Source organism: Pagrus major, chromosome 3 (genome assembly GCF_040436345.1).
Source record: "Pagrus major chromosome 3, Pma_NU_1.0".
Taxonomy (NCBI): Eukaryota; Metazoa; Chordata; class Actinopteri; order Spariformes; family Sparidae; genus Pagrus; species Pagrus major.
Genome location: NC_133217.1, coordinates 12281840 through 12308844, shown reverse-complemented (window position 1 = coordinate 12308844; position 27005 = coordinate 12281840). Strand labels below are relative to the sequence as shown.

Here is a 27005-nt window from a genome sequence, read left to right as displayed (position 1 = left end):
ACATTAACATTTGTAGGTGCGTTTGAAAGCATTTTAACAGTTGTAAGAATGAAAACGCTGGATATTTTCTTACGGCAGATCACTGTTCGAGACCGCATTTTAGCATTTGTAAGTGCGTTTGATAACGTTCAACATTTGTAAACGTGAATGTAATGTTTGGTTTGCAGAAATGTACACTGCCAACTGTCATTCGGGCGATCGGGTTGTGTTTCCCATAAACTGCTCAGTGTCTAATCAACGCTTTGGTTTATCCAACATTTAGCTAACGTGCTTGAATGCATCTCCCTTCACATTTACAAAAATCTAAGCATCGCTTAGCTTCCCAAAACCATTCAGACTCTCTGACGACCTGCTGTAACTCTGCCCTGCTACCCGTGAGCCCTTAACCTCCCTTTCATCATCCTTTCTCGACTGACTTAAAAAAGTTGAGTGTTTGTCCAAATAAATAATGACCGTGTGATGAGACAATGCATCTTAATTACGTGATACTACAGTAAATTCTCTCTAATGTATAGAACGCTAAATGCTATGACGAGAGAAATAGGTGGTAATGTTCATATATGGAAACCCTGATCCTTAAATTCTCCTCACCGTGGTCCACAACTTGAGTTTACAGGTGGCTTTTTTAAAATATATCTACACATTTAGACCTCTCACTCGCATCTTGCCACCCTGCCACTCATTTTTATGCATCACGCAGTACGATAAAGACATACACCCTCACAACACTTGAAGAAAGGCAATGTTGCAACTTTCCTTTTGGTTGCAGGAATCAAAATTTGGCTAATGCTCTCAATAGAAATCACTTCTTATACAATAATTATACATCTCTTTGCATTGTCTCTCCCTCTACTTTCAATCAGTAGTACTGTTAATGTCTAGGGCTACTCAATGTACAGCAAAGTGGACACACATGGGTCTCTTATAAGCTCCAAAATATTGGAAATCACATGGAAAAATATTAACAGTATTTTTTTAGGAGTTTACCAAGGACTAAACATTCAGCAGGGATGTTATATAAGTCTAGAAATCTACTTTTAGATTTCTATTAATTTTTTTTTTTGTTTTATGTTCTCTCCATTAATTTTCTCTCTTGTCAACCAAGCTTTTTTTGTCTTCACAAAAGGCGCGCACTGAAGAGAATGTGAGCAATTACCAAGAGTATAAGTCCTTATTTTTACATCATGCCAGCTGTCCACAAAAATAGATACAAATTAATAAGGTACATAAAATTAATTCATATACATGACCATTACTGTAACAGATCCAACAAGGAATAGCTCCAAAACGTACAAAGAAATTGGAACCAGGACCTGATGGTTCATCTAAAAAGGGCTGTATACATGATGGGAGGGTCAAAAGTGACCGTCATCTTAATCCCAAAAAAATTCAAGAATGCCAGAGATCCCTTTATCCAAAGTTCAAAGAGCATCGAATGTGAATTCTGTTGGTCTGAGGTGCTGAGAAGATGAAATGCCTCAGAGTTTCCCTTTTTGCAGAAAGATGACAAGAGGAACAAGCGAAACAGTCCTTAGCAGACGATCGAACATGTGGTGGTGATAAAACGTAATGTGAGCTCGTAAACACACACAAGCTTTTAAGAGCCTATAGCTCGAGACAGTCTCATAACACTAGTGGAATAGGACAGTCTCAAATGTCTTCATCAACACACAAGGTTGGTGTTGGTCTCAGGACAGACAGATTCAAAGCACGCTCCAAAGAGAGAAAATATATTTTCATCTTAAAGAAAACGGTAAACACCATTAGCTTAGTTTGCCCTGCCACTCCTCTGCTATCAATGAACCATTGCACATTTTACTTGAACAGCCGACAGGTCAGTCTTACCTGGTTTGTGTTCTAAAACTCAAATAAAATGCTTCAAACAGAAAGAAAGTGGCATTGAGGGAAAAATAGACACAAAAAGCATCTGTTCTTGTTTTAAAGGTGCACTTTGTAAGAATTTGAGTTTAAAACATTCAATGATTAACACAAATTATCAACAGAATGTGAAGAAATAACAGTTTCTTAAGTTGTGTCCAAGAGGTCTGTGCATGTGTTGTGTTACATGCTAACTAGCTAGCCCCTAGACACTTTCTTCCAGTAGTAAACAACACCAGAACTCCCCCGGTGCTCCAAGCTCCCTGTCCGGGCAGAGGCAGCTAAAAGGTGTGCTAGCTGCATGGCTAACTGAGCTAACTAGCTTACAGCAGCTACATTTAGCAGCAGTTAGACTTTGCTCTGGTCATATGCTGCCCCCTGTTCGTTTGGAGGATGAATTCAACAAGTGGCAAATTCTTACATATTGCACCTTTAACAGAAGGTCAAAATTGTCAGTTGACTCATTTCTTTAAATGCAAAAGTTGTTTTTATAATTAAAGACATACATACATAAATGTACTCACTTGTGCAAGTCTATGCTGTAGAAGTTTTTTTGAAAACAAATGATTTTCTCAGACTTAAATCTAAAATCAGTGGCAGAACTGACCTGTTTCGGCTGTCCTAGTGAGCCCTCACGCTGAAATTCAAAATACACTCGAGTTACATTTCCATGCTGTTATTCCATTAAATGATTCACAGGCGCACACTGCAGTGTGTGTGACCTAATAACATTAAAAAAAAATAAGTAAACAGGTGTTCGACCATGTTCAAACATAATACATATTTTACAGTAAAGTGCCATCTTCATTACAAACAGCCTGACAGGAAATATGAAGAGTGACATATTGCACCTGAAACAAGTAAAATCACCATATATGGCAGGGTCACAATCACCCTGCTCGCAAAGTAATACTGGCGTAAAATAGTCAGATATCAAAAAGAAAAACTCGTCTTGAATCAAATACATGTTTACACATTTACAACAGGTTCAGTTACAGTCGGTGTGACAGAGACGAGGGTTGTAGTTGGTGCCAGCTGTGGCGAGAAAGACAGAGGCACGCTACCTCCTTCATCGATTTAGGAAGAGTGTGAAAAAAGATGACATCACGACAGGGGAAATCAACAGGAAGTTCGAACAAGTCTAGGTGCTGGTATAGAGTACACAGAGAGAGAGACTGTGGCACCCCCTGGATGTGGAACACAAGAACCCCAGACAGGAGCTGGACACATTTCCGACGATGCCTTTGTGCTGAGCGCCCTGTGTGCTACAACGGTCCTTTAGACTCTAAAGACGAAGGCAGGATCAGAAATGCGTTTCTGGGTAAAGCTGGCTGACTAATTTACTCTCTTCTTCTGCAGATGGCTGATGATAGCGCTCCCCCTGTCACCCCCGATCCTTCTCCTCCCTCGCTCAGTGCTCTTTTACTCGGATTGCAAAATAAAGCGCCACTATTCTCCCGTTACATCGGTCAAGCTAAATGAAAAAGATTGAAGCGCTTTAAAATGTCTCTACGAGGGTTGCAAGCAAACATGCAGAATGCAGCCGATACATACATAAACACAAATAAGTCTTTAACTATTTATTTATATATATATGTATATCTATATATAAACTCTGCCCTGTGAAAATTATAGAATAGCAGTGTTGCTACCTCACATAATAGCCATTATGTGAATATCCAAGCCTGTTGCCCAGGTATGTTTGTGTGTTTGGCCTACCGTTCTCAGCCCGTGTGTGTAGAATGTATCTTCTTTTTTTGCATTACATCTAAGTCATTGACTCTGCTACATATCCATACTTTATATTGTATACTACTTCACCTACTACTTATAGTAATAATAACAACAATAACAATTGCTTTGGTTTTAAAAAATAAAGTTTTTTTTCTTAGTTTGGCATAGAGAGTTTAGAAACTGGCATCGGGATGGCCCTGGGATGAGTCGTGCCACGGAGATCTGGTACTTTGGAATGCAGAATATGGCACCCGGTGGGTCATCGGCGTGTCGTGGTGGGAAATGTTGAAATGGGAGGGTGAGACATGTTCTGGTAAAATTATGTCTACTTCAAGCTGAGTTTGCTAAACGTTTTCTCGACTAAAAACACAGATCGGTGGGTGAGAATATGGACGTTGTAAAATAATGTCCAGTAAAGGATGTGTGTCGTCATGTGGATGAGATTCTTCCTGCACAGATGCACATGTATGTATATGTGTGTGTGTGTGTGTGTGTCTACCTGTCCTGCACTTCAAATACAGTCGTTGTGTATATACAGTACGTGTGTCCATGTCTGCATGACTCTGCCTGTGCCTGCGCATGTGGGTGTCTACGTGGGTGTCTAGGTGCACGAGGGGCTGGTGGCGCTCTCCAGGGAGGACTGGGAGAGGCGTCTGGTGAGGGGTCCGATGCTGGGATCTGCCAGAGAGGAGGTAGGGAACAGCTTGTACCAGCCGCTGACTGTGGCAGACAGGTCCAAGTCCTCCAGGAGGATCTGGGCCATTCCCATGAAGCACTTGTGGTCCATACGCCCGTAATCCCCCCACACTATTACCTACAGAGAAGAGGAGAATACATTAGGCTCATTGGCGCAGGAAGATTTTTTAACAGATAAAAGAACATATTTTAGGGTGGACATTTATCAGTGTTCAGATTGTGTGCCAGCAGGAATAAAAATGAATCCCATACCTGTAGGACTTTGCCCTGAGGACTCTCATCAAACAACAGAGCCTGCTGGTAGGTGGGGTCCAGATTCTTCTTCACTACTTTGGTTTTCTTCTTGGCCAAGCACACGCCGTTCTCCAGCACATACACCTTCACGTAGGTCGCTGCAGACAAATACAACACAGTGAAACTCCGACATGGGCACACGGATCGGACAAATGAGCCAAGTGAATAGACTTGTATTGCAGGAGGTGAAGTTAGTTCAGAGTACCTGGTATGTTCTTGGAGCCTGGTTTGGGGGTCAACCCTCTGGCCTGGTTGACCTCCACCTCCAGCTGCCCTCCTCTGTCCACCATGCCTACATGGACATCCCCTGTAGAGGTAAAGACAACACCATCTCTAACAGTCCAATAGAAATCTGTATAATCAGAATCCAGAACTTCAAATATGACTGAATCTGAAATGAGAGGGTTGTCAAAGTGTCATGGGGTCATCTTTTCCCTAATTGGAAAACAATAGGATTTATTAATCTATCTATTCCATTCATTGATTTTGGCAGTTTCAGTTCAACACTGAGGTGCTCAGTTAACCATGTTTTGCTGTAAGCTTGGGCCCACTGAGGCTGCAGTAGCAGATATCTAACTGCAGAGGGCGACACAGAGCTGTAAGTCTCTTGGTCTTCACAACCAGGTGCTGTGGACCACAGCTCTCTGTTCTGTTGTTTTTCACAAGCAATGACCTTTGCATGAAAGATTTATACCTCATGCAAGAATAACTTCATCCGTGCTGAGTGAATACACGAGTATTTTGAAGTATTTTTAGACGCTGCTGTGCATTGAACAGTTTGTAAGTTGGTTTAATATTGGTGGTGATTTTTGTTTTTGGTTCACCGTCATCCTACAGTCCAAGAATTCATATACTTTTGTGTTACAGCTTTAATTATCTCTGATTGTCTGGTTGCTTCTCATATGTGATACGCTCCAGTAAAGAATCTCATGTAATCTTAGAGAGAATCGAACACTGTTGGATGAGAATAAGATGGATTGAAGAGGAAAAAATGGCATTGTTAGTCTTCATTCTTGGCTTACCCATGGGGGGTGTAGCGAGTGTTTGCCGGCCTACGATCTGAGCGGGGCCTAGTCCGTCCAGGAAGTCACTGAACTGGCTCTCAGGCCCCAGGCGTGTTGTAGGGAAGACAAATCTGAGAGAGAACAAGCAGAATGATGATGGATGCATGGTTATCATGTACGGACAGTCGGGTGGGTGAGCTGCAGGTTGGATACTCACGTTCCGTCGGAGCTGTTGGAGTTGGTGCTGCCGTCGGTCGAGTCCTTGCTGCCCTGCCGTGTCACCCGGTTCCTCATCTCCACCGCGATGCCGGTCTCCGTGCTCCGTCTGATGGTGCTGCGAAGCTTCTTCGTCCCGCCGTCTGAGAAGCACAAAGGTCACCCTTATTTCAGCGGGATAATCCACTGAGCATAATAATCAGAGGGAGTCGTAGAGCTGTCTGATAAGGCAGTCAGGTATTACACCGCAGCAGCACCTGCATGATAAGCCTTTTGTTGAGATTTAGGCGGAAGTACAGTAGGTGTCCTGAAAAGATCTGAAGCCCTACATATCTTGCTCTGCAGACGCTAAATTAAAAGTAGACGTCTCTTTCCTTCAAGTGAAGCTCTCTTTGTTACCACTTTTTTGATGTTTCTGTCAAGGCTTTACAAGAAATATCCACAATGTCTGCTTTTTTAAAACAACTCTCTAGAAATAAGGATATATTCAGCTTGGCCCACCTCGCCACTATTTATTTTGAAGCAAGTTCACTCAGGCGAGAAGGCAATCTCACCTAATTTCCACTGAGACGTCCCAGCACTATTGGAAAATCTCTCCACTTCGCAGGGTTTACTACGGCACATTATAAACACAATGGCTCTTGTGAGTAGGGGGCAATAAGCTTTAAAGGGGCGACTCCGAACTTGCGAGGTAGAAACACACAAATTGGCAGCTTGAGGAATGTTGCGAGTGGCGGCGGGGTGGAAAGGAAGTCAGGGAGGCTGAGCTGAGAGGGGGGGGGGGTAAGGTATTTAGGCTTTGCAGCTCTGCTGACGCGGGGAGAACGGGAGCAAGCCGGAGAGCTGCTAACCCCAGAAGAAGCTTTCAGGGCATCATCCCCTGTAATGACACACTGTATCTCTGTGTGGCTTGACATGCTGAGTTCAAAGTCGTAGACCGCAGTCGAAGTGAGTCAGGATAGGACATGTGAGGCGGAGACAACTCTTCGCTCATCTTTTCTGTCACTCCAGTCTTTGTCTCGCTATCTTTCTCGCAACATTACCCAGAGTTCCAAGGGTCGGAAGAGGCAATGCAGGCTCTCAACAATGTACTCCAGGGCACAAACATAGAAAATAAACTACCTCCTTCATTTTCATTTTATTTCAACTGAATAAACAAAATGACCCTACAGGCCGACACAATTTGTTCCTGCTCTACTTTGTTTATATATATTTGTTTTACTTTGTTTATATTTGGCGGACCCTGCCACCTTTCTGCTGGCTGACCTTATTTTCCTCTGACAACAGCTTATTTATCCAGTTATAGAAAAGATATTTTTTTCTGAGTTAGTATTATTACCTCATTAATATTGTAAATATTAAAATTCTGAGATTGAATTTCTCTCCAAAACTACATGGTGACCCTTTACACATTAAGGGTTGGAGGCTGGTAGACGAGAGGAAGGAGGTGTAAAAGAAGAGAGACAAAAAGAAACACCTCCATTCTCACTGGGGTCCACACCTATAAACAATAAAGCAATAAAAAAAAAGAAGAAGCCCAAAGCCATTCAACAGAACGATCCACAGAGACACGTGCACACATTCACTGACAAACACCACGCTGACACTAGACAGCACTACTGTCTGTAAATTCACACCTCCGTGCAACACTTACTAACGCACTGTGTCTGCACGTGAGCGGCGAGGGCGACAGTTTAGTCGGATGGGAGGATGAAAAAGCTGCTGCGAGCCGTTGTGTCGGCAAAGCTCGCTTTTATAAAGACCTCGACAAAGTCTCTTTTCTAGGACTTCCCTTTGACAGTGGCTTTTCTAGGCTGGCAGATGTGTTTTTTAAATCCTGCTGCAGGAGTTTAAATTCTTAGAAATGTCTTAAACCTTTTAGAGACATCTCTAAGTTTTCCCCTTCAACTAGTTAATTTGGAGGTAAATCACCGCAAAGCAGGTCAAGGGGAACAAACTGATTAGCTTCCTGTTTCAGTACAGCATCTATGCAGCTCATTAGGAGTGCAGTTGCTGTAGGAACTCGTACATCTCCCCTCTATAGGAGCGCACATAGTCGAATGGTGCAGTGAAGTCACCAAAGGAGACTTTTAACACTCTTTGTTGCCAGTTAAGCGCACACACAGGAAGGTACAGCCGTCCCACTTCATTAGCCTGAGCAGCTCCGAGCTCATTAAGCATCCTCGCCGCGCCCATCCTAGTCGTCATGACAACCACAGACACCCTGCATCATCACCATCACTATGGAGATAAACAGACAGCAAACAAAGCCACTTGATGAGACTTTGGGGGGCTGAAAAGAGGAGATTTAATAAGGGGAGAGAGGGCTGAGAAAGAAGTGAGAGGACAAGTCAGAGTGAGTGTCGAGGAGAAACGGGTGAGGAGGAAGATGAGAATGATGGGGTCCCACGGGTGTCGGAGATGAAGAGAGGGGTGCTGCCTTCTGCTGCCTTCTATTTATAATCCTGCAGTCAAGAATATTTCCAACAGACAGAGAGAGAGGAAGAGTGTGTGTGGCGTGTGTGTGTGTGCATGTGTGTGCGTGTGCTTGCAGCATCACTCCCAGACAAACTCCATGGACTCCTGCTGCCATGACAACCCCCGCCCTCGGATCTGGACCCAGACAATGCCACCTGAGACAACTGGCGCCATTGCGATAGGCTCATCCTCCATCACTTTTTTTTTAATGAATCTATCGAGGTAACATTTCACAGAAACTCCTGCACTTTGGACTGAAACAAAGGACCAGCAGCATCACTGCAACAGTAACCTGAACTCCACCTCGTTCCTAATTGAAGCATATACGTACAGGCATATAAAAGTCAAGCAAGACCAGCTTTAATACAGATGCTTCCACTGTATATTTCATCCCATTTAACTCTGAACTCACATCATCTTGGCACTCACTCAGGGAATAGCTTCCAGTAATCAGAATTGAACTAGAAAAAATGTAATTCTCTTACAGTGCTCATTATACATGGAATGATCTGCAAAAGGCCTTAAAGGTGCAATGTGTAAAACTTGTCCAGCTGTCGAATTCATACTCAAAACAACAGGTGGCAGTATTTTTACCAGAGTAACAGCTAACTGTAGCTGGCGTTAGCTCATTAGCGTGATTAGCCATGCATCTAGTGGTCCAGACTGGGAGATTGGAGCACCAGGGGAGTGTCATCGTTTCCAACACTAGCACATAAATGTTTGACTAGGATGGGCTGTTGCTAGCTGGTTAGCATGCTAACTTCATTAATTTTAGTTGATAATTTTAGTTCATGTTTGAATGTTTTCAAGTAAAATTCTTAAATATTGCACCTTTAAAGGTCCCATATTGTAGAAAGGGAGTGTTCTATGTCTTTTTTGATTATAAAGCAGGTATACAGGTGCTATATAAATGTTTCTCTGTGTGAAAATTAAAAACGCTCAAGCGCTTATTCAGACACTGTGCCCACTGACGCGGAAACACAGTGGGCGGTGCCTACTCAGGCCTGTGAGGGCTGACCAATCAGAGCAGACCTGGCTTTTCAGGAGGGATGTCTTAAAGAGACAGGCACTCAAGTGGAGCGTTCAGACAGAGGGTGAATTGAGGTGCTGCAGAAATGTACAGTATAAGAAAAATATTTTTGAACATTAAATCATGTAAACATTTTCTAGTAGAAATCCAAAATAAAAGTATGAAAACGAAAATGAACACAACATGGGACCTTCTGTCATTGTATCTGTTTATAACTCTTGCATTTCTTGATTTTATAATGTATTTGTACTTCAACGTATTTATTTCTTCCATTTACTACTTAGAAAATATATTATCCCGTATTTAGCTTTTAGCTATCACACATTTTTGTTTTTAGGGGATGCACAATTAAGTGAAACAATATTGAAAAAGGAATATGGCCAAGGGCAACATCCAAATAGCAGCAGCTGCAACTTTTTAATAAAGGAAAAATGTGTGACAGAATAGCGTTATAATGAAGAACTGTAGCGCTGCAGAGGTGCCCTGTCCTACAAATCTTGTTCTCCAGATGTAAGAAAAAAAGTATTTTTTGTTAAAGTGAATAAAAAATCATTAATCATATCACAATCATTATATCTGTCAAAATAATCAGATTTTTTTTTTTTTAACGATATTTTGTTTGCAGTTGTTCTACATCTGGACACTACTGTAAATAACGATACCTCCTCAATGGTCTTACGAGGTAAAAATAAAGTTTTTTTAAAATAAAAAGTTAGTGTTAAAAGCATAATTGAACATAATTAGGTTACAAGTGTGTGGTCTGATCTACGTCTCAGCCAAGTGTGTCTATAATGATGATGAATCTGTCACAATAAAAGTGAGTGCAATCACACGAGTGGGGCCTCTCCACCACGCACCCATCTTTGAACCATCAAGTAGCCATCCATTTAACTTCAGAGCCGTACTTGTTACTCATTTGACAGCCGACCCCTCCCCTCCCATCAAAACATCCCCCCACCATCCCCCCATGGTGTGAAGCAGTGATCTCTTCCTTCCTTTCTAATCCCCTCCTCCTCGTCTGCGCTTTCCCTCCATTCGTTTCCATGGCAATGCCGTCTGCATTGCACCAAGAGCCCCGGCCGGCGTGTTCGCTCATAAGCCTTTCCCCTCTCTCTGTGTGTGTCTTTCTTTGCTCGTATTGTCCTCTCCACGAGTCTCACCCCTTAATCTGCCACCACTTCTCTTCTCTGTCTTTAAATCGTATCTCCCAACACTTTTCTTTCTTTTTTATTGCAGCTCTTTATCTCCAGCTCTTTGTTTCCTCGCTGTCTCTTTTCACGTCCCTGCTACCAAACACCCCTCATGCACTGATTCCTTCATTACACTGGCTTCATCTGCTTCATCAAATCACTCGCACTTTCCTTTTCTGGTAGTTCCCCAGTTCGTTTTGGCCTCTGTCCATCTCTATCACACAACTCTTATCTCTGCTCCCGGTCCATCCAATCTAAATTATTTAGAGCATTTTCTCCTCTAGCTCTGCTGAACTTACTTTGTTACACAGCGCTAACATCAAATGCACACACATCCTGGAGGAAGTAATTAGAGGTAGTCGCACATATACACTGTTTGAGCAGCTAGGATAACAACATTACATAAGCTGTTGGTGCTTTACCATGCTGGAGAGGGTTCTTTGTGTGCTACAGGGCTGTTAAAAGTGTCTCCTGTTGGCTCCGCTGTGATGAGTAATTCCTCGTCCCTCAAGACAAACTCATAGAAAGGTGCAGCCTGGGGAGCAATCACACTCAAAACTTTCTTTGAGTGCGTACAAACCAAGGTATTGGCTGAAGATACTTATGCAAGCCATGTTTGACAGTCACGATAAGGCAAGATCAAGTCACGGGGAAGAAGATTAGGACGGGAGAAGTGGCGGGGATGAAAAGAGCTAATAGCTTCAGTGGAGAGAATTAATAGCAGAGAGGGAAATAAAGAAAGGTGGGATTACTGAAAACGCCAACAATGCAGAAAAGAGCCACACACTACGACTGCACGCACACTCACACGATATATAGCTTCTAAGTGTGTGTGTGTGTGTGTGTGTGTGTGCGTGTGTTTGTGTGTGTGTGTGTGTGTGTGTGCATGCTCAGTAGATCATTAAAGCTGCTCTGACATTTGGAGAGAGCACTGATGAAGCCTCTCTCATTATATGCTGTAATATAGAATGCTGTTTTTAGACTCCCTGGCCGCGCCGACATGCCTATTGGATGCACCGGTGATGGCAACGCTCATGCATAGCAACAGTAACCAAGCATGAGTGCTGGAGATGAAAGATCTGTTTTGGTGTCTATACCGATGGACCCTTTCTAAATTTGGACGAAAGGAAAGACTTGAGGAAGAGGCTAAAGTAAGAAAAGAGACTGTATTTACGAATCTGTGATTCAGAGACGTGTTTATGTGTCATACAGTTACATAAGATCATAGCCGGTGAGCCAGAGGTTGACAGAGTATATATATAGTATACACATATATATATATATATATATATATATATATATATAATGCTATTATACAAACTTCATGTAACTTATAATAGATTTATTGTACTTTGGTACAACAATGTTTCATCCTGCAGGCTATCCCTGGTTAAAACTTGACATAGCTCCGTGCACACATTGGTGTGACAAATCAGCAGCTTTATTGTTTCAGTGCGCTGCTCAGGGGCACTTCAAAACAAAGTATCCTCCAGTTGAGAGAACACTAGTAGAACCCTACTGAAAATGTCTTTTCTCTGTCAAGTCTTTGGGTAATGGGATCCTACATTAACACACTTTTTTCTACCAAAGTTAAAACAGTTTTGCTTGTTTTACGTGATTTTTTTTCCATGTGCTCTTCTCACTCCTATGTGGGCTTAATTTAAAGAAAAAAAACAACAACTTATGAATCCACATCAGATGATAGTTGGGTTAATCCGGATGAAGCCAGAGTTTTAAAGAGCGAATGTGTGAAAGGAATAGTTAGACATCTTGTGCCTCGACGTGAGCTCCTTCTACACAGGGATCACACAATACTGTCACAACAAACGCTCTTCTTTACGCTGGCTTTGTTTTTCTAAGCATAATGCTTCCCAAGTGTGTGATTTTGGACAGCATGCCAGCGTTTCCCGAGCAAAAAAGGCATTGTGACATTCTACATACACGTTGGGTAGCACTTTCTAAAAGTCCGTCCTTGTATAGGTCGAAAAATGAAAGCAGCTTATTACATCCCCATATTTATGCTTGCTGTTAGGTGGCGACCTCTAACTGCTGTAGTTATTATTACAGCTGAAAACGTGGATTTAGATGAGCGGATTGATGCCACTCTCATGTCTATGTGCTGGTGACTGCAGAGGGTTAGCTTAGCTTAGCATAAGGACTGGACCTGAAGGTTATAAAATCCAAACACCAACTATCTCTAATGCTCAGTAATTAGCAGGTGCAGGTACGGGATTGATATCAAACCTCCTCATTTAACTCTGTAGGAAAGTGATGAAATGTATCTCCCTCATCTCCCGACTTGTGAATCTCTACGTGTGTCTCTTCAGTTGTATTTATGTCTGTGCTTTCTTCCCTGGCTGCTTCGTGTGTGTGTGTTTGTGTGTTTGTGCTCTTCCTAAAACATTGTTCTTGATAATTCAACCGTTTATGAGACACCGCCAGCCAGTCCACTTCTCTAAGCCAGTCATTTAACTCTAGCAGTGCGTGTAAAAGCAAATAAATGTGCCGAAGAGTTAAGTGTAGCCTACTTTGTGTTTAATGATAATGCATGAGCGTTAAACAAAACTAATCTCCTGTTTTGTTGTTGCGTGTGAGTCACATTAACAGCTCAGGCAGGGACATAAGCCAGGGAGTGGACATTGTGAGGCGATTAGCCTTTCTCAGCACCATGTTGCATCGGAAATGATTTCCTCAAATGTGAAACCTCCATGTATGGCAGGATGTCTGTCAGTGAGTTAATATGCCACACGGACTCCTGTCTAATGACAATTAATTACTATGAGGAAAGGAGTAATCTAATTCAGATGTAATTTCCTCTTGGTTACTCAACTGTTGACGGGCAAATGATGCAAGATGGCAGAACCATGTATAGGGAAGAAGATGAGACGAAACAGACATTTTAAACATTTCATAAAACCTTAAGTTGCACGTTAAACACTGAACATAAGATATGCACCGACGAAGAGAGAAAACATGTCTGGTACACTGCAGAAAAACTGTTCACCCAAATAAATGTGCTGTCTGACTTAAAGGGAAAAAAACATATTAAGTCTTAAAACCAAAGAAAATCTCTTAGTCGATGTTTCCTGCAGTGCAGCAGCAGCCTCCCTGTGCCATGACACAGATTTAGAAATCAAACATAAGTATGTGTGTGTGTGTGTGTGTGTGTGTTGCTCCTCTGCGCCAGTAGCTGCTCTCCAGTCCACCTTTTCTTTCCCAGCAGCAGGCTGGTGTATTTTCTGTGTAATTGTCTGTTTACAGCTCTCTATGCCGAGAGGAGTGGTAATGACACCCTGATTATAGGTATTTTACACACAGATATTCACACACACACACACACACACACACACACACACACACACACAACATGGTGACTCACCACACACACTCTTGAGCTCGGTGTCACTTGACTGCCTGGTAAAACCTTGCTGGGGTGCCACTAAGTGCTCTTGCTCATTTTCGATCCAGGTTGCTTAATCTGAGAGCTCTTACTCTATTGTTGCGGGGTTGCCAGATCAGCTAAAAGCCCCCAACATATAGGAACAACACCTCAGCTGGCTCTGCTGTGAGAGACATGGTGTGTAAGAGGAAATATTCCATGGTTTTCATCAACAAACCACATGCTCTGACTGAACTGAGTGGAGCTGCATTTTTGTTAAGGAAATTGATTGACATTTGGGAAAAACACCTGCATGATATGTTGAATTTATTAAACCAATATGATAACCAATAATTACCTGCATGTCATGGCCGATACCAAGAGTTTTACATTTTTCCATTTTAAAAAGAAGTTTCTAACCTGCAGTTTATGTAAACCAAAGAGTAAGAAAGAGAGCAGATACTTGTAAGACTTGTAGACTTGTTTTCCGTCCTCTCTGAACCCTTGTGGAACACGTATTGCAAATTATAATTGTGTTATCTTCCCCTGAAACTGTAAAAGCATCCACACCGGTGACAACGTGTCTCGTAGACTACACTGCTTGGCTTTACCCGGGTGCAGCAGTTTGATGTCATTAGCGTGACGGCTGTGCTTGTTCCATGTTTATTGGTGGATCGCAAACCAACTTTAAAGGGGCCACCTAATGTATCAGAGTGTGTAGATGCTGCGATTGTTAAGTCAATGCAAGCAATTTGGCTTTGTGTTGTCAGCTCTATTCATCAGGTAGAATTTCATTATCATCCAATAGCTGATAATATCATTTTCCCATTATTGGGCTGATAATGTATCTGTCCGATGCATATCATGCACCCCTACTTTCTCGAGAGTAAGTTGAGAAATCAGACTCATGTTTGTGCTTAAACATGTTTAATATGTTGCATTTTCCTATGTTGTGATTTTGTACAGCTGTTGCCTTGGCCAGGTTTCTATGGTAAAAAAAAGTCTTGATCTCAATCTTAACCTTCCGCATTGCGCAGCCCATAGAGCATGCATATTAGAGAGCCAGCTAACTTCTGGTCTAGCCCTCTGCTAACTGGAAAGGGGATAAAATGATTTAATTGCGTGGCTCTTCTCGACTTTCCAAATCTTGTTTGACCTGAGGGATTATACTCAGATAGTAAAATGAGTAATCTTGTTGTGACGCTCAGAAGATTTATCCACCATTTTACGTTTTTACAATCTAAACTTATGGGGAAAAAGTATTTTTCAACCACTGTGCATTACGACGTTGTAATTACGCAGTTAAGCTCTTCCTGTGGGCTTGAGCAAGTCCTGTCCATCATCTCCCTGTCTCATAACTGTCTGCCTCCTCTGTCAGAGAAGAACCAGATGCCGTGACACCGCTCATAAATTGCAATAACTTGCTCCATTTCGGACTCTGAAACCCTCCAATCCGTCAAAGGTCAGCTTATTATTGGTTAACAGCGCAAGTTTGTTCACTAAAAAAATGCAGGACTACTTTGCCCCTTTGCAAATCCACTCCATGTGGCCATTCCTTGGAACCCATTGGCTATCGCCTGATGAAAATTAAGCCTCTGGCGGCAACGGCCAATTTTTCTGTGCTTACAAATATCTAGAACATCTAGTGTTGCTGTAGTCGGCAAACATACAGATACATGGTAATGAACATAGACAGATCATTATTTATAATCCTATCAGCAAACTGAGATGCAAGAAGTGGAGTTGGGGTTGACAACATTTGGATTGTTTGATAAGAAGCCAGTTTTTAAAAAAGCTAATAAAGCTAAGTCATTGTCAGATGATAGCTGATGGGTTTCAAGATTGCATTTCAGACCATACACACCACCTCTTCAGCTCTCCACGAGGACTGTTTGCACGTGATTGGTTAATACTGCTCGGACTACAAACGGTAACAGCGAGACTTCCGATACCAAACTCTTGTCCCTTGCCTGCAGAATCTGCATTCATGCGCAGATATCTGTTGATAGCTACCTTATCTTCCTGGAGTCTCTGACAGCCTCACAGTGACACCACTGCCTCCGCTGATTTGTTACCTTTGGACGGAACCAGGATAGCCTTTGTCTTTGTGCCAACAGCTCAGCTACCTGCTGTTGGCGGCAGCTTCATATTTACATACAGACATCAGACTGGTATCAAAACTCTTATTTAACTCTCAGCAAGAAAGCAAACAAACGTATTCATATCAGAATGCAGGTGAAGTGCCTTACAACTGAGATCAGTTCACACTTGGTTGATGGGCATTGTTCCACGTGCAGAATCTAGCAAGGTTCGCAGGTATGGAGATACAAAGAAGGACAGATTCACAGATGAATGGCTGGCCAATCTGTCTGGCTAAGAATAGAGCACGGAGCAAGGAGGAGTCGGTGGGCGAGATTGAGAAAACATGATAGACGTTCTGAGTGAAAGCGAGAGCAAAAAAAGATGGAGATGAAGGGAGGAGAGATAAAGGAGAGGGAAAATTAAGACGTCAGCGAGCTGGAAGGAGCACAAAGAGGGCGACGAGGGAGTACGGCGAGTGGAGAGATGAGAGACAGAAAGGGGAGAGAAAGTGATTGCCGGTCAGCTTAGCTGGTGTTTTGTAGCCTCTAAAAGCACCGGTGGGGAAGGGAAAGCTTTTAGAGACACGAGTAAGGTTTCAGTTTGTGTGTGTCAGGAGAGCCAGTGACTCAATACGCTTCAAAAGAAAAATGAGACGGCGGAGCAGGCGTTGGAGTGAGGGAGACAACAGAACGGCAGTCTCACCTGAAGCACACAAGGACTATTTTTTCCATTAGTCATACTGAATATGAATAGCTATCATGTGTATTCATCCTGTGAAATGGCTATTATTATATAAGGGCAGTTCAAGTGTTACCACAGCACAGATGCTGCAGAGATTCAACAGCTTCCAGTGTTACTGTTCGAACAATTTGTAGCTTTGTATCCACTGTTGCTCATTTAGTTCACAATTCTTCTCCTCGGCGGTGAATTTTTCCCTCGATGGATATGATCACTGTAAGCTTTCCAAAATGTCTGCCAAAATTCCTGAAGTGTGTTTCCTAGCTGTGACTCAGAGACAGAGCTAGAAGTAGGGCACGAGTGAGTCACCCTGAAAACACCCCTGAGTACTAAAACGCCTGGTCTATTCTCTGGTAAATGTTTTTAACCAGCGGAGATGGTAATCTGTGACCTTTTGGTGTGTTATTGTTTTGTTTTTCCTTCTCTTGCCATAACAATCCTTGATCACTTTCACGTCCTCAAACATTCACAAAACCACCAATAGGATTGTTAAGACAGAGGAACATTTAAAACATGATACGCATCTTGAATTATGAGGGAGGAAAGAATCTGGAATTGAAAGAACGCTGACTGTCATCGGGGAAGGAGAGTTTCCGCTATAGTCTTCTACTGTTACATAAGTGACAATGAGGGAATATCTGCACACACACACACACAGGGCATACTTCTGTTTAGATGAAAGTGTTTTAGTTATTGGTTTTGAATTGTGTCTAGAGCTGATACACCAGACGAGAAACAGACTCCTAGAAAATGCTATCCATGGCTATCTCCCATCTGCATCACATCAGCCTGTCCTGCAGAGCTATCTCTGTGGGGGAGCACAACATTCTTTAGGAAACCATCAAACGATTTTTTATGTACACTGTAGTTCAGACGAACTGATTAAAGCAAAACTTTAGCAGAGCATTTTCCTGTCAACAGAGTTACACAGCATCAGCGCAGCTCTTTGCTTATCAGTAATAACCGGAAAAGTACACTAACATGTGTCCTAGTCTGCAGGCTATCCAACAGTAAGGGCAGTTTGAGAATAACGTTAGCCAGCAAACAGAATTATTAGCAAAAACCACCTAGTCTGGGATTGTCTTTGATGGACATTTATCCACATGTATGCTGACAGCCTTCACTGGGTTAGGGTTTGACCTTCAGTGGTCAAAATTTAGAAACAGCTGTACAGTATGCCGTGAATTTGAGCACAAGCTACATTAGCTGTTCTCATGTTGGAAAAAGGTAAGAATCCACAAAAATAGAGTTTTACTTTGAGTTTCCATAAACTTTCTAATGATCTAGTAGTAAATATGACATCTTTGTCTTGCTTCAGTCCTTCCTTTGGTTCTTTTGAGACAAAAAAAAAAAAATCTGCTCCTTTAAGTGGTTTCAAACTTGAAAACTCAAGCTAGTCACATTCATGATTTACGTTTCAAAGGGGCTCTATCCCAGATTGCAAAATTGTTGTGGCCAAGATCTGGCCCTCACCGGACACGTTCATCCGGCCCACATACCGTGTGGAATGATGGCACTTGCCAGATCTGAGCCACAAGCAGGCCGTAGCGTGGCCACATGTCAGCCAAGAGCAAACCGAATAAACCAGAACTGGTCCAAGTCTGAGCCAGATCCAGCCCACCAGAATAGAGATAAACTGTGGCCCAAAGCCCCGATAAAGAATATAATCTCGAGGACTGCCCAATGCTCTGAGGGCCCATTATTCAGACGCCTAAATGTCCCATTGGACCAAAAGCCCATTTGTCTGCCAGCCTGTTATCCCAAAAACAAAAATCCACTGCTCTAAAGGCTGTTGTTCAAAACATACACATCTGGAGTTCTCTGTCCTTGATATATTGCTGTATTTGGAAGTGCAGGAAAGGACCAAGTTAGGTGACCTTTGTCATTGAAACAATAATGAACACTTGGTTAAGGTTGTGAAACGGTTGCAGTTTGGTTAAGTTTAGGCACCAAAACCACATTTAGTTCAGGAAAACATCATGGTACGCTGGTTACGTGAGTTAAGTTAGTGATAGCAGAGTGTGTGTCTTTGGAACAACAGGTCTTCAGTGTGAGGGGCATTTTTTTTTTCAGAATAACGGGATGTTAAACAAACGGGCTTTTAGTCCAATGGGACTTTTTTCAGACTATTGGGGTTTTGGAATAATGGGCTGTCACAACAAAGGCGAGGCACCATACTGAAGCTGTTCAGGTAGAATTTCTGTTGGTGTGAAAGCTTTGTACCTTTAATTTCGCTCTACACTTGCAAACAAAGCTTGCAAAGGCTCTGATTCTAGTATTTTGGGTCATTGGCATTACACAATAACAAAACAAAATGCATCGAGGAGCACTGGCGATTAGACACTTAATCAGGCGGTTTGTATAGGCAGGGAAATGAAACAGAAACAGCAGTGTTATCTTATTGAAACAAAATAATACTGAGTCAGAAGCAAGGCAAATGGGATTCTTAACATAACTTGTAATGGTGAAAGCCTCTTCCTTGTTACAGTCAGCCAACTCCAGATGATTTGTGTGACAACAGCACACTCAGAAATGTGGCTGCTATTGGTCTCAGAACAAAGCTGGAATCAATTTAATAAGCAAACTAACAAATACCCCTCCTCCGTGTCAGATTTTTATTTTTTTTTTTACTTTTCTGTCTCTGTTTCTTTTCCTGAGTCTCTGGTGTTCTTCCAACAGCATCTACAGCCGCCACAGAAATAAACACGCAGAAGACAGGAAGATTTAAATAAAGGATATCTAAAGGAATTTGAAATGCGAGGTTGAGAAAAAAGAGGATAGGTGTTGAGTGGGTTGAGAGAGCTAAATGGAGCAGGAAGGAGCGAGGCGACTGAGTGTAAATGTACAGGAATACACAAATGTATATGCACTCCTCCGCATATGAAAGTGCATTTTTATCCTTCTTTTTTTCCGTTTTTCTAACGTATTTTAGGTGAACAGGTAAAGAATTTAACTGCATTGATATCTTGTTTATTTCTGCATGTGACAATAAAGCCTTTGAATGCTTTGGATCCACACACACATAAACATGAGGTACAAATTGGGAGGGAGAGAGTTGAAGCCTTTCGCTGGGACGCTCACCAAAAACACACTCAAACAGACACACACCCACGCCTGGTTTCCTTTAATCTAACTCTCCCGGTGCGCTGCATCTCATCAGAGGCGCGTGTTTCTCTGCGAGCCGCGTCCCCTCCGTGCAGACTCACAGTGTACCGGGACCTGCTCTGCTGGCTCTGTTTTCACAGTCATGGATAAACCTGCTCAGGAGATAAGACCATGTTGAGCGGAGGAGTGACTCACCCATTAAACCTGGGAAACCATTTGTGTCAGTGTCTGCGTGTGTGTGTGTTTCTCCTCACTGTTACTAATAATAGCAGGCAATACATGGAACACAGACAGAACCTAAATGCCATCCCCAACACTCGCCTGTTACAAAACCCAGAATAATGAGACAATGACACAGTGGGAGCCAGGGCTCAGCCTAGGCAGTGCTGGGAATGGAACGACATGAAGGAAACTGAGATACATTATGGGGGAAAAACATACAGTGTGATTGTAAGAATGCATGAATATAGTATCAAAGATTAAGATCTAAATCTGGAAGCACACCTTATGCAACTACACCAGTGTTGTGAACATTAATACAGAGATAAAAGATGGAATTTATCCAATTTAACTACAGATAATCTATATAATCCCTTTAACCTTGACACCTTTATTCAGATCGATAGCATGTACAGAAAGACGTGAGATCAGGACTACAGATGTGGCACCATATCACGCTATAAAAAGTGAAACTTTTGAGATGTTAACGTTAAATAAATCTGACGAGTTACGGCTCTTTAAAGTTACACGTCATTGTTTGACAACACCGGAGGGCACAATTAAATGTCATTCATTAACACTCAGAACTGTCTGAGGTCTCAGCTGCTGTCTGAAAATGTTGACAGGGCTGCAGTCATAATAAAAAATAAATAAATAAAAAAAATGTCCTTGTCCTACTTTCAGGCATCTAAAATGAGTGCATGTGAAGATGTTAAAATAACTGATGTGCAGAAGCAGGGCCGCAGATTTAAATCATCAATCTGGCGATTAATCGAGTAATAAGATAAGAAACATTGAGCACTCTGCAATTCTTTATCATTCAATTATTTTTGCTTTATTTAAGAGCAATAGTAAAATACAAAAGAGAAAATAAGACTCTTAACTGAACAACTAATTGATATCCTTTTTTGAAAAATCAACATTTTTATATCTTAAATTACAAGAACATCTGTCTCTGCAGTGCACGCTAAAACAGTTATAGACTCTGTGATAGTTTGTTTTCTTGTGCTGTTACCTGGTTGTGCTGGGGAAGCTTGTGTGTCTCAAAGACCTTGAGAGCTATGCTGGTGGGAGTTTTATTCCAGAGAGGATTCACGAGTTTGTTTTCACTTTAACTTTAAAACAAATATTGATAATGTATTGTCACACCACTAGTCATGACTACTGTAAAAGGCCTGATCTTTAAAGAGCAATCAAGCCAAAGTTCTGAAAGTTTAACCACCCGAGGGAAGATAACGGCTGCATTTTGAAAACAGTGATTATTATTTTCAAATAGAGGACACACCTTACAGTCTACAAATGATGCTGGAAATGAAGTTGTTGTGAAAATTGCATGCAATTCTTGCTTGAAAGCGTCTCCGAAAACACCTCCTCGCTTGCGTAAGAGTTTTACCAGAACAGATTCTACTGATAGTTGTAAATTGACTGGATCCAATTCACAAAATGGAGCACGGCTAGAACATACCCTGCAGAAACTCTGACACAATAACAACACCATAACCAAATTACCACCTAATAACGCTTTAATGGTGAGCCGCTGACATATTCGCTCACTGTCTCGGTTCACTTTGTTTTTTTTTGTCAAAGTGTACAGTGTACATGTGTCTCCTCAGTGTACATCACTTTGTATATTCCTATTTAAGCATCCCTTATAAATCTCATTATCGAATTAATTACTTAATTATTTAATTTAACAGAAACAGACAGAAGACTGGTGATATCATCTTAAAAGTCATAAAAAGGACGCAATACATTTAGGATAACTGGGAATACAGAATGAAGGCATTTAATGGATTTTGGGGAGGACTTTGCAAGCTGAATTTATCCAGGTTCTTGCTCCTTTTTTGCATCCTGAGTCCAAATTACTTCCCTCACACGTTCCCTCTTCTCTGGGGACCCGTTGAACCCGTGCCTTATCGGCTATTAGGTGACCAACCGAGCGAAGCAGGGGGCCGGGCACCTGGACTCTCCCCATCAGCCAGTCGATGCATGTGTCACTCGGAACATAGAGCAGTGACAGCTGACCAGACTGGGCCATTAATGATTGCCAGGAAGGAACACAAAGAGGACCCTAATCGAACTTGGCCAAGCGAGGGGGAATGTTTGCCCGTTAATCCGTCTGTGTGACCTTCGGTCAGTGTGACTGTCTGTGTGGGTCACCCATCTAATTACATGCACACATTTTTTGCTTCTAGCTGGTATGAATTATAATGCAGGGGCAACAACAGATTAGGGTAGCTCATTTCAGCCTCGCTGGGTCATCGAGTTAACAACCTTGTTTGTTGCGAGGAAACAGCAGATTCCTGGTAGAAGAGTGACATAATCTTGTTGTTGAGTGGATTTTACGTAAAGGAGTTTACGTAACATACCTGGATCTGGATTCTGTTTACACCCCAGTCAGTTTCTTGGGTCTACTTGAGGTTTTTTCAAACAGGTGTGCACCAATCCCACTTTTTCTCCCCTTATACCTACATTTATAGCATCTGCCAATAGTGAGTAGAGATAAAACCAGTGTTATTTACTATACTGAGCTAGTTTTTGTAACGTTAGCTTACCTCAAATTGCAGTGTAAACACTTCCACTTTCAAGTAAAGGTTTGCCACTGCTTCACCATGAAATGCACCTATTATGAGGACATTCAGGGTAGAATGAGCATCAGCAGTATCAGAATTAGCTCACCATAGCACATGAGCAGAGTCGAACAGAATAATTAAAGTATTTTAATGTGGATCGGTCACATTTGTCCCATACACAGTCCAGCCAAATAGGTATCAGGAGCCATCTGTTTAGTTATTACTCATACTCAAGCTCAGGCAGTCAAGAGGTTTGTTTTGGAAATGCATCTCAAAACCTGTTGTAGCCAACACAGCAAGAAAACTCCCATGCAGGAGCTGAGCTGTGGGAAGGAGAGCTGTGGTGTGGATGGAAGAGTAAGGAGCGGTGCCCGATACTGGGATTTTTTGTTCCAGGCGCGATGTGTTCCTCTGGCAGCTGAGAACATCTAAATTTAGACACACCCCTCGTCTCCCCTTCCTCTTCTCTACATCCTCAGCCCCTCCTAGCCTCCTCATCCACTTTCCCCTCCATTGTGCTCTCCTCGTCACCACGAACACAGAGACATGAAAGCCCCTGTGGTGAAAATATCGACAGCTCTGTCTGCGTCAGACAAGTGTCAGCTGTGCATGAGTGCGCCGTGCTCTTTGTGTGTGTGTGTGTGTGTGTGTGTGTGTGTGTGTGTGTGTGTAGCAACAGCCATCTCATCCTGATGGGTACTAAAAACAGGTAATGATACGATGATAAGACATTGATGCAGGATTTAGGTGTGTGTTCCTGTGTGCACTGCCCATTTGCCATATGGTGACCATGTCAGAGCTGGCATGAGAACACGTATGAAGTAAACCACCATCCCTCCGCATTTCCTCTCCTTCTTCCCACTTATCGCTCAGCGTTGGCCCATCACCTCACAGCAGAGAGTGAGAGAGAAATGTAAACCTGCCTGGTCTTTTAATATTTACTTAATACAACCATGGTCCGATGAAGAGGTGTTATCAAAGGACTGAAGTTATGTGAGTACAGATCACTGAGGGACAGAGGATGGATACCATTTGCTACATCATTGTGTGTCATTAGAGTAATGAATATTTGAACATCTGAGAACTAGATTTAGATGTCAAATGCTGGCCAAATTCTTTTCCATGAAGTAGAAAAAATGTTCAAGCATCGAAAGTTGGCGTTGAGCGCTTCATCAGATCCTAAGACTTGTTAACTATTCTTAATTTCTGATCTCAATCATAACTAGTACGAGTATTTTATTCGGGCATATTGTCTAAACTTTCCCGATTATTGATTAATCATTTGTGTTGTCTTAAAATGTTTGTCAGTCCAAAACCTAAAGATATTCAGATTAAAGGTGCTGTACGCAATATTTTTTCCATTTAATTAATAGTTTAATAGCTCTGTATTCCAACAGTTATCACTGTCATTGAGTGTTTGATCAGTTACCCATGTCTCTTCCTCCTCTTGCTCATTCAGGCAAAGAGAAAAGACATTTTCTGATATTCACTTTATCCAATCAGGACCAAGAACTGGTCCTGTCTGCTCTTGAATATGCAGAGAGCAGGATCCTCATGTTTGCTGCTATGTCTGGCTGATATGATATGACATGATATGATATGATATGATATGATATGATATGATATGATATGATATGATATGATATAAAGCAGAAAAAAAGCCCAAAAATTCTGAATATTGAGAAGCTAAAAATCCAATTTTCTGCCATTTTTGCATTAAAAATTATAAACTGCATCAATTAATCGATTACCAAAATAGTTGGTGATTATTTTTCTGTCAATGGACTTATCTCTGAGTCCACTAATCATTGCAGCTCTATTCTGATTATAATGTGTATGGCTCTATACTTATTTGTTCTTTTTGGGATCTTTTACTTGGACTAATAATGTGATCTGGACTTCTCCAAGTTCTCGAAGCCGAACACACACTGTTTGAACACACAAAGATCTTCAGTTTAATATCTCAGAAGACAATAAAACAGCAAATATTTACATTTGAAAAGCTGGAGCCAGTGTTTTTTTTTTGTTTTTTTGTCTTTTTTTACATTATTGCTTAGAACAACTAAAATGGTTAATCAGTTTAATTAAATTTTCACAGAAAGACGTTTTTCCACAGACCTCAAAATAAAAAGGTATGATTTTGACAGTGGTACAGACACTCGGGTATGCTATGATTAACGGAGCAGAAAGCAACCACGCTCAGCTCTTGCAATAAGACTCAGCGCTCTCACCGAATAACACGCACATACTGTACGACCACGAAGTGAGCAGGCAAAAGAAACATGCAGACCCTGTTCTCACAAGGTTACAGTTCAGTGTACTGGAAGGAGAGACAGAATGTTCTGAGAAGATGTGGGGACGGCGAATGACGCATTTGTTATCGACAGACAGAAGAATGAAAAAAAGAATTTAAGTGCATTGAAAGAGTTGCATCCCCTGCCCCTCCTGACCCAGCCTCTCAGCCTTTACAAAGCCTCGGAGCGGGACATGTTGTTCCTGCTTCCCACCAGGAGTGAGTGCGTTTGTATCTGACGCTGAGGCGCAAAATGAGAAATGCTTTTGTTGCCGCTTCACAATATCTGTAATTATACCCCACAGGACACTTACAAGAACATAGTGTCGCTATCATTACCATACAGCCACCATGCATACGAGCTGTCAGACCCACTTCGGAGTTCAGCACACAATGGTGCTCACAATAATATTAAAGGCTTTTTAAAAAGGGCTCATTACAATGATAATACGACAAAAGGTAAAGCCAGTGAGAGCTTGTTGAATAAGATATTATAGGTATTAGAACTGAGGCAGTGCGCCACCAAATACCCTTTGGAGTGGATTATGCTAATGTTATTGTGCACACTCAAACAATCACTCTTGTTAGATCAGTGTTTCGCTTCCCTCGAACTGTTTCACTGCATCAGGAAAGCATTTAATCATTATAAAGGCATGAGGAATATTTTGGAAATGTTAAAGACAAGCCAGGAGGGTAAAGGTGATTTAATGTCCCACCTATTAAAAATTCAGTACTCATTCAGGGAGAGGATTATGATTTGGATCTTTAAATCTAAACCAAAATTTAAAGTCCCCCTCCAGTCAGAAATATCTTTTTCTTCTTCTTGCTATAGTTGAATTTATAAGCTTCACTGTGTAGAATGATGTATGTGTAGAGTTTGATGCCAGAAGGCAGTTTTCACATTCATTGCTCAAAGTGTAAATTTTCAGTGCCCACTGAAAATCTGATTTTAAGAGGCGGGCCTACGAGCATGATTTGTCACATCGCAAATAGTTTGGAGGCCAATCCTGGGCCAGTATCAGGATACACAAGTGTAATGTGGAAACCTGATGTGCACATAGCCTGAAATGGACTTTACAGTGAAGTAGGAGATATCTTGTGTCCAGCAGTTAAACTTAAACACCTAATTTCCCTTCTGGGATTAACAAAGTTATCTATCTACCTATCTATCTATCTATCTATCTATCTATCTATCTATCTATCTATCTATCTATCCATCTATCTATGAAATGAAATGAAAAATATTTGCATGTTCATATGTTGTGGAATTTTGAATGATAGTGAAAGAATCAGTGCCCTTAAATAAAGAGATTTATATCCCTACACTTAGGGAAAATAGACAAAATAGAAAGAATGTAAAACAGATGTGGATGTAAAAAAGACAAGTGAAAGTAAAACTGTGAAGCTGATAATTGGAAGAATAGAAAAAGTGAAGAAAGCTTAAGATTAAATTGCACTGAACGAGCTGAAATGGTGCAAATGGTGGAAAAATTACACAAAAGAAAAATATCTTGAGATAGAGAGTCGGGGGAGAAAACTGCACTTCACTGGCACTGCCAGTGAAGCTTAATCTAAGAAAGTTTACATCCAACAGAAGCATTTCAAACTTGAAACTGACCTTGCTGGTTGAGCTGCTGTGTGCTCTTGCTCCACTGCGACAACCCCACGATGGCCACCATCTTGGCGCCCAGACTGGAGCGCCGCTTCTTGTTGCCAGCCAGTGACGTGGAGTCCGGGCCCCCGCTGCTGGGACTCTTCTCCAGGCTGTACATTGCCCCCGAGATGCTGGAGGAGCGCACCACGTTCCGGGCTGCCGCACTAAGTCCGCTAAGGCCGCTTATCCCGCCCGGGCTGGGCACCTCCACAGAGCTGCTGAGCATCATGGTCCCGCTGGACTGGAGGGCCGGAAAGTTGGAGCTGGGCTGAGAGAGGAAGATAGAAGAGGACGAAAAAGAGACAATAAGGTGAAGGTGGAAGTAGAGAGGAGAGGTTGAACAGCTCAAATAAAAGGACGTGTCAATGAGCGGCGTGTCTGATGAAATACAGAATAATAGCTTGTCTTACAGCTGCAGCAGCTCCCCGAGGCTGAAGGACAC

At 42.0% G+C, this 27005-nt stretch overlaps 1 protein-coding gene across 1 annotated transcript; it reads right to left on the bottom strand.

Annotated features, from left to right (window-relative positions):
• Positions 1–4213: 4213 nt before the first annotated feature.
• rims3 (regulating synaptic membrane exocytosis 3) lies at positions 4214–26792 on the bottom strand. Its single transcript, XM_073463550.1, has 6 exons — positions 26528–26792; positions 5824–5965; positions 5625–5737; positions 4808–4909; positions 4561–4700; positions 4214–4426 (listed from the first exon to the last, which is right to left on the bottom strand). The coding sequence occupies exons 1-6, from the start codon at positions 26790–26792 to the stop codon at positions 4214–4216; spliced, it is 975 nt and encodes a 324-aa protein (XP_073319651.1).
• Between the last annotated feature and the right edge of the window lie 213 nt (positions 26793–27005).

Bases quoted from the DNA above. Each gene is read 5' to 3' on its own strand.
- rims3 (XM_073463550.1), bottom strand. From the start codon at position 26,792: ATGATGCTCAGCAGCTCTGTGGAGGTGCCCAGCCCGGGCGGGATAAGC. The intron at 5,966-26,527 runs GTCAGTTTCAAG...TGTGCTTCTCAG, and splicing joins ACAGCAGCTCAACCAGCAAG to ACGGCGGGACGAAGAAGCTT. The intron at 5,738-5,823 runs GTGAGTATCCAA...GTTCTCTCTCAG, and splicing joins TCCAACAGCTCCGACGGAAC to ATTTGTCTTCCCTACAACAC.